The 8337-nt window shown below is 40.5% G+C and overlaps 1 protein-coding gene across 1 annotated transcript in view; it reads left to right on the forward strand.

The window, feature by feature from the left end:
• The window catches only part of TET2 (tet methylcytosine dioxygenase 2), a 109221-nt gene extending 101842 nt beyond the window's left edge, over positions 1–7379 (forward strand). Inside the window, exon 11 of the mRNA XM_053252908.1 lies at positions 752–7379. Within this exon, the coding sequence (XP_053108883.1) occupies positions 752–2130 (1379 nt within the window). The 3' untranslated portion in view covers positions 2131–7379. The remainder of the gene's footprint in view (positions 1–751) is intronic.
• The last annotated feature ends 958 nt before the right edge of the window (positions 7380–8337 follow it).

Consider the following 8337-nt stretch of genomic DNA (forward strand, 5'->3'; position numbering starts at 1 on the left):
ATCAAAAAACCTGTATTTAAACAACTTGGCTAGGTGGAAGTTCTTCTTTGTTCTTCTTTGCTAAGTTACAATGGCTTGGATGCAGAGAAGCATAAGTGGAATTCTGCTCCTATGGCAGGGCTTTCTTGCTCCCACTGAAGTCTCTCAAGCTTCCTGAAAAGTCACTCTGGGGTCAGGGAACCCTCTGGAACAGCATGGGGCTATAGCAGGAAAGGGCACTTGCATGAAAGAAATGCCTTCCAGTTATGCAAGGGACCTTCTGAGTCCTCTTGTATTAAAGATTGTGCTTTAGAATGTCTTATTTAAAAAAAACTGGCCATGAACATTTTCATTACCATTTCCCAAAACTCAACAATTCCAGCCATCCACAAATGCTGTGCTGGGGAGAGTGGGCACCCCCTTTCCTCCTCATGACATATTCTGTCCCTTCATGTTAAGCTTTCCTCCCCAGAAGTAAGGTGGTAATTAAGGCAGCTGTACCAGAGGAAAGAAATGCCCATAAGGCTGATTTCTGCCACCATGGGCTGAAGGGTGGGTCAGCCATGCTTTCCAGACTTGATCTCTTTCCTCCTTCCCTGCAATGACAACAGCCTATATGAGTTTTAATGGGGGAGATCCAGTTGCACAACCACTTTCCATAAAGCAAGCCAGGGGCCAGGTGGGCAGTGAATACACAAGAGAAGTTAGGAAATTGATTCTGTGTGGGTGATATTGCCGTTTTTTCTAACACTAATTTCTTTCTTGTACACAGATCTATTACGTCTTTCAGGACCAGCCATGTCACAGCAACAGCTCTATCAACATCCACATCATGTCCTCCCTAGTAAACCTCAGTCAAATCACATCAACTCATATACTAATTCAGGTCCCACAAACCTCTACATGAGTTTGCCTAATCCAGCTAATCCATATTCAAATTCTTCTCATGCTTCTGATCCTTACGGAGGATCCAATCCCATGAACATTTATCCAACTTCTTCGAAGCCTACAAGAGCTTATTTGAGTTCTCCTGGTCTCATGAATCCCTATTCTGTACACTTAGGTCAAAATAGCCAATACCCCCATTACCAATGCAATGGAAACTTGCCTATGGACAATTGCTCCTCCTACTACAGTTCCTATTCCCCTCAGCCTCAGCATATGGACTTGTTTAGGTATCAGAGCCAAGATTCTCTATCTAAACTAAGTCTACCTCCGATTCATACATTATATCAACATAGGTTTGGAAATAATCAGAACTTTGGGCCCAGGTACTTGAATTATGGAAACCAAAATGTACAAGTGGATGCTTTCAACAGTTGCACAATTCGACCAAATGTTCAGCACACAGGATGTTTTCCTCCTTACACCACACATGAGACTGATGCCCCCTTTATTGACATTGCCTCAAGACTGAAATCTAATCTAAATAACCCAGGTGTGGACTACATAAATAAGAATGGTGAACATCTATATCCGCCTCCACACCGAACGCATGACTACCACTCTGCTGCAGGTCTATTCAGTGGTCATCCCCAGTCACTCCACCTCCAGAATAAGGATAATCAAGTATCTAATGGGTTTTCAAACATGCTTCCAGGTCTTAACCACAACAGGACTGCTTCCCACGAAGGCTTAAACAAAACTGAGGTGCTCCATCCAGAGGATCCTGATGACATCTGGTCAGACAGTGAGCAGAGCTTCCTGGATCCAGATATTGGAGGTGTGGCAGTTGCCCCATCTCATGGGTCAATTCTCATAGAGTGTGCAAAACGTGAGCTTCATGCAACAACTCCACTGAAAAATCCCAACAGGAATCATCCCACAAGGATATCGCTTGTCTTCTACCAGCACAAGAGTATGAACGAGCCAAAGCACGGTCTAGCTTTGTGGGAGGCAAAGATGGCAGAGAAGGCGAGGGAAAAAGAGGAGGACTGCGAAAAGTATGGTCCAGATTATGTGCCTCAGAAAGTGCATGGTAAAAAAGTCAAGCGGGAGCCTTCTGAACTGCATGAGAACTTTGAGCCCACATATGTGCGTTTCATCAAGTCTCTTGCACAAAGGACTATGTCACTCACCACAAACTCCACAGTTACCACATCTCCATATGCCTTTACACGGGTTACAGGGCCTTACAACAGATATATATAAAACTTCAAATATTTGTTCATTACCTCATTTGTTTTTGAAAAATGTCAGTAGGGTAATAATTCTTTTAGGCTGTAGACAGGGAAAGGGCAAGAGAACAGTATTTTTGTTTCTAGCTTGTCAATGAGAAAAACCTCAGCACACCAGCAAAAGAGGTAACATTACCACTGCCCTTATTTGGTAAGTAGTCACAGGTGACACATTAAGAACTAAAACCAAAGCACCCTATGCAAAATTCAGTGATATTCACCAGTTAACATCCAAATACTGGTTCGAATTCTGGAAGAAAGAATCCATATGCATAACTTTCCAATGTTATATCTGTGACCATTTTAAACAAAGGAAAATTAAGTAAGAAAGTTTTAAGTTAAAAAAAATCGTATAGTATTTCAGTGGCAGAAATTTTAAAATACCACCTGGTGCTCACTATACAATGTACTGAAATACTGGAATGCAGCTTTTTAACATGCAGGGTTTGGGTGATTTGGGGCGGGATATGTTTTTGTTTATGCTGTAATCTTAATATTGACTTGATTTTTACTAATCAGGATAGCTACATATCTAACATAAAGAATACAAAGCAAAACACTGAATTTGTTTGGATATTCTAAAACATGGTGCTATGTACAAGCAAGGTGTCTAATATAGCAGTTGAACAGTTTTAATGCCTTTTTATTGACCATAAATATGTTTAAAGTATGCTTTTCTCAAACTGCAAACAGGACATTTTAATTCATTTTTGTATATAATTATGCTATTCTTTTTTGAAAACCCAATTTTTAATATGTCAGGAGCCAGGACCAAGATCCAACAAAGCTGTATGTAGGCTGGGGGACTGCTGCAAGTCAAGCCAGATGTCTCTGCAAAGCTATCTGCAGCAGCTGCTTGCATGCCTCAAGAAGGAAGCATAGCATTTAAAGGTCCTTTGTCTTTTCAGTAGTGCATGCCCCTACAGTGGACATGTAGAAGACATGTCCAGACAATCAGTTTGTAGGGCAATATATGTGCAATTGTAACTTCACTTGTTGTGTGGGACCCAACTGGCTTTTTTTCAAGGTGGTGCTACCGCTGGAGGAAATCCTGCATTTCCCAGCACTTAAAGAGTGGGAAATGGCCCTACCACAGCCATAGATTGCCATCTGGCTTGAAGAGGCAAACCAGTTTTTAAAAAGAAAAGTGCCTTTCCCATAGCACTGGGTCATAAGCTTGCAGTAAAAACCTTGAGAACGTCTCTGATGGAATGCCCGCGTCTTCTGCCCCTGCATTATAGCTGTTTACAACTGCAGCCGGTATTGTTAACACAAGATGAGTTCAGCTGCTGTGTGCAATATGACGGCATAAGCATCACAGATGCCTGTTGCGACATAGTCATGGGTTCAGTCATTGTGGTGCTGGGACATCCCTCCCACGTTCAAAAGCTGTTCAAAATCAGCTCAGCTATCTCATTTCCCACTCTGCCCTGTAATTTCAATGACCCATTCCTTAAATGCTTGGATATTAAAAAATAATTTATTGCTAGCTATCCACTCTGTAGTTCTACAAAGGCAGCTTGGCTATCCCTGCTTCAGAAAAACTACTTCCCATCTGGGATCAGGGTTTATGCAAAAATATAGTGCTAAGGACAAAATCCAGGGTTTTTTAAATCATCTGGAAAATCCAAAAGAAGCCTTTGGCTGCATGCATGATTCTCCCCTGACATGCCAGCTTTGTTGGATCACAATGGCATTTACCCACCCAGTATCAAGGCCTGATTAAGGAGAACAAACAATCAAAATATTTTTATTTTCTTTTAATGGTGCTTGAAAAGCATTTTGTCTAAGTGCTGGCAACTTGAACAGCACTTGAGTGCTAAAACATTTTAGAAGTTTACTTTGATCTTCTGATGCAAAGCGACCTTTTAAAAAAGAAAAACGTTTATAACCTTTTGTTCTTTGGAGCAACCACATGAAAGAGAGCCCTGATACTGGTTTGTTAAGGGAGGGAATTTGGGAGCTGAGAGCAGCTGAGGGGGCAGGGGGGCGCTTAAACTGTTTCCTGTCTACCATTTTGTCTGCTCCAGATTTCCTCCCCTAGCAGCTTTCTTCCCTCTATAGGATTCAAAATGTTTTGTTGGTCCCTTCGCCATATGCCTAATAAAGGATAAGAAACATTTGTAATTCCATCAATTAAAGCTGAAGTGGGGCTCACTGAATCTAAGGTAATACTTTTAGTACACACACACCCCTCCAATTTTCTGGTGCTCATCTCACACAACTGTACTGTGAACGGTTTCTTTTCTACAATTATGATGACAAGCTTATTGCTCCAATTGTGTACTTTAATATATACATATTAACCACAGGTAATGATTAGCAGCATGGGTTAGACTTGACAATTCAGTAGCGTAGTCTTTTTTGCTACTTGTTAAGGATCTCTAACACTCTCCAAATAGCTGGGCAGACTGCTTTGGTATTGATGAATTACTTACATTATGTCACTGCTCAGTGCAAGTTCCCCTCTTTGCTAGGAAGATTTGAGGAGATAAGACAAGAGATACAGGGTTATTCTTTGCAATTCCATTGGTGAAAAAGAATATACAGAACAGGCAGCTGGCTTGCTGTGATGGTTTTAAATCGGTAATTTGTATAAAAACAAAAGCAAAAGAGATGTATAGTAACTTAACTTGTAAACAATTTTTTTAATGCGAAGCTTTAGTATTTTAATACTGTACAAATATATAAATATTATATTATATATATCTATATATAAGATATGGGTTTGGAGCTGAATTCACATCGTGGTGCTACTCAGCTTGCTATTAAAATATAATGTGAGCTAAAAATACATTAAAATGTTTGAACGATGTTCCTACTTGTCATATACCTCAACACTAGTTGGCAATAGGATATTAAACAGAGAGTGGAAGTTTATAACATTGTTATACCATCTTCCCCTCCCTCCCTGCCCCGCTAATCTTTTGGAGAGAGAAAATTCCTTTTTCCCTCTCACTACTTGATAAAATCTCAAGTATAACTTGAACTTTGACCTTTTAATGTTTTTGTTCTCAAAATTCAGGGATATATCAGCTCATGATCTCCTTATTAAGCCAACATATCATCAGAGTGTGTGGGAGTGTGTATGTGCATAAAGTGTTGTGTAGGCTGGTAAATATATTATTCTTGAGGGGTTTTTATTTTATTTTCAGGGATTTAATTTGTTCCTTTTTTTGAATCCCTCTTCTAATTTTACTTGTATTGATGTAACTAAAACTATCTTTTTTTTTGTAAATTATTTAGCTCCTTTCTATGATAATGGAAATGTTTTGACATTTTAAATTTTTTTTGTATGTTTCAAACAAAATGAAAATTAGAATGCACTGAGCTGACAAAAGGGAAATTGTCAAGGCAGGGAATTTGGCAAATGACCATTTGCTAGTGTCTGTTTTTCAAGTTCTTTAAGCAGGCCTTTCTACAACACTGAAAGTTAAACAGCTCCAGATTTCCTCCACTGGGCCATTTTTGGAACGGCGGTATAGAAATTGAATGAATGAATGAATGAATGAATGAATAAAATAAGTAGGATTAGGGCTTCCTTAAACAGATGCAAACCCTATACCTAAATGTATGGCTGTGCAATACAGGCGGCCCTCGTTATCCACAGATTCCGTATCCGCAGATTCTTGAATCTGCGATTGGGTCTTAGAGACCCGGTTTCATTATCTGTGGATAGAAAAATAGGCAAAATTCACCTATCTGCAGTTTTGAGTGGCTGGAAATGACCCAGAAATGACTTCCAATGTCATTTCCAGCCGCCACTTTCCAGCAGAGAATTTGTGAATCGCGTTTGGGTTTTTAAAAAGTGAATATTTGACTGTTTTCGGGATTTGGGGAGGCACTGCTGCAGATCTAGAGAATAAGGTACAATAGGTGAATAGAAACAAGCAGATCTGCTTGCGCTGAACTCCACGTCAGTGCTAGAGCTGCTGAAGCAGGGCACTTATGCTTTAGGTTAATTTAAATGCTCTGGTAATTTCATCTTTACACTTATTGGCTGACATCCTAACCAATGAAGTACTGATGCATCGGTGTTGCATTCTACACTACTGCTGCAGTGGTGTATTATGCGGTGGAGGAACAATCTCCTTCCTTCTGCAGCTATCCGTGTCACCAGATGCCAAAGGCAGCTGCAGAATTCCACAAGAGGAGACTGTTCCTTCCTCTTCCCCACCCCCACGTACAATCTCTCCTTCCAGAATCCCACAGCTGGCTGTACCACGTGGTGGCACAGCTGCACAAGGAAGGAGAGATGGTTCTCTCCACCCCGCTTGTGCCGCTGCAGCCCTCATGTGGAATGGAATGCAACACTGTCTCACTAGCACTTCATTAATCAGGATGTCAGCCATCATTTCTTATGTAAATTAAGATGAATGACATCGATAAAATTATGTACTAGGTTGGATCCAAAGAACTGTGAGCAGAAGGAAAATAGTTGCTTTTGCTGTTCTGCAAACACTTGTGCAAAAGTTCTCACAGTGCTATAACAACTGGTAGGTTCTCTAGCAGTCCACATGCTTCCACTTGGGCAAGAGGTTGTGCCAGTAGATCATCATTGGATTTAGCTTTGTTTTTCTTGCACAATGCAAGTTGTAAAATGGCCCTTTCCAGAGTAGAAAGGCACCTTTAGATACAGCCCATTGTCATTTGCCAAATGACTAGCAAACTGAAAGCTTAGTTGAAGTAGGGAGGAATCTGTCCTGTAAATAGCAAATTGTAATGCTTATGTAAAGAACCCTGCCTCAAAATGAATGGGGGGCGGGAAGCAGACATAAAGTTGCTTGTATAGGATTATCAGGTTGACTATAGCCATACTTGAAGATGCTTTTGAGTGGTGTCAACTTTACTTGAATGATTTTTTTTCCTTCATTTTGATTGGTGCACAGCGGCGTTAAAGTTCACTTTTAAAGCTAGTGGTTAACTTGTGTAGGAAACTTTAACAGTTTGACACTAAGATAACGAACATTTTTATGTGTGCATTTTCTAAGCTTATGTTCTACTGGGTCCCCCCCCCTTCAATTTCCTTTCCCTCGTTTTTACCGTGGTTTTTTTTTTTTTTTTTTTTTTTGGTCCATAAAAATCTGAGCAAGGTTATAAATACTGTAAGTATTGTAATGTAATGAATGCAGGTTATTTGAAAAGCTGTTTTATTATATCATTCCTGATAACGCTGAAATGTGGGTGTTTTTAATAAAATTTATATTTATTTAATGCACTCTATGCCTGTCTTGTGAAAACATGTCTTTCCAACTCAGTTGCTGGTGCCTGCTTACAGTGACCATCTGTGGCTGCCTTATACCAAGTCAAACAACTGGTTTGTCTAGGTTAGTGTTGCCTGCACTGTGACTGGCAGCTGCTCATTAGGGTTCCAGACGGGTCTTTCTCAGCCCTACTTGGAGATGCCAGAGATTGAATTGACCTTCTGCATGCAAAACATATCTTCGATGAGCTATGGCTAAGTGATTCAGGAACTTAGAATGCTGGTTCTCCCTTTAAAGAGCAGTGAGGACTGTGTGTATATCAAGATTTGCAAAAAGGCACAACAGCAGCAGAATGGCTTTGCTGGAGTAGATCTGGATCCAACTAGTCTAGCATTCTGATTCCAGCAGTTGCCAGGAAATGCCTCTAGGCACTCACAAGCAACATGAAGGTGAAGCGGGGTTGGTTTCAGTAGGTGAGGAGGTCAGTCCCCAAGATTAGCCAAGGGTGCATTGCAGCAACAGTGCTGTCATTTTCATTTTGCACAGAGCATCCAAGTAGACCAGAGGTAGCATGAAACAACAGTGAAATAAACGCTCCCAACAACTAGAGTGATAAAAAGGTCGTAGTTGGGATGATATCTATAGAACAGGGAGGAATAGACATTTTTCAGATAGCAAGACTTCGAGTTCTGGAACACAAATTGCCTCTCCTTCCCAAATTATACAGGCACAGTTGTGCCAGTATAGTTAAGATGATGAGTATTTTCAACATTCCACCATTATAAGCCCTGAGAACCAGTGTTATAAGCCCTGAGAACCAGTGTTCTCTAATTTTTTTCACCTGTGTGTGGAATGAGTTTGGGTTTGGGTGGCAGTATCAAGGCATGTGCATGTGCATTCAGAGTGGGGTTTTCCTGATTCAGCCTGAACAGGATCTAAAATTAACTGTGTGGACATCAAAAACTGTGTGAGCACAT

Source organism: Hemicordylus capensis, chromosome 5 (genome assembly GCF_027244095.1).
Source record: "Hemicordylus capensis ecotype Gifberg chromosome 5, rHemCap1.1.pri, whole genome shotgun sequence".
Classification (NCBI taxonomy): domain Eukaryota; kingdom Metazoa; phylum Chordata; class Lepidosauria; order Squamata; family Cordylidae; genus Hemicordylus; species Hemicordylus capensis.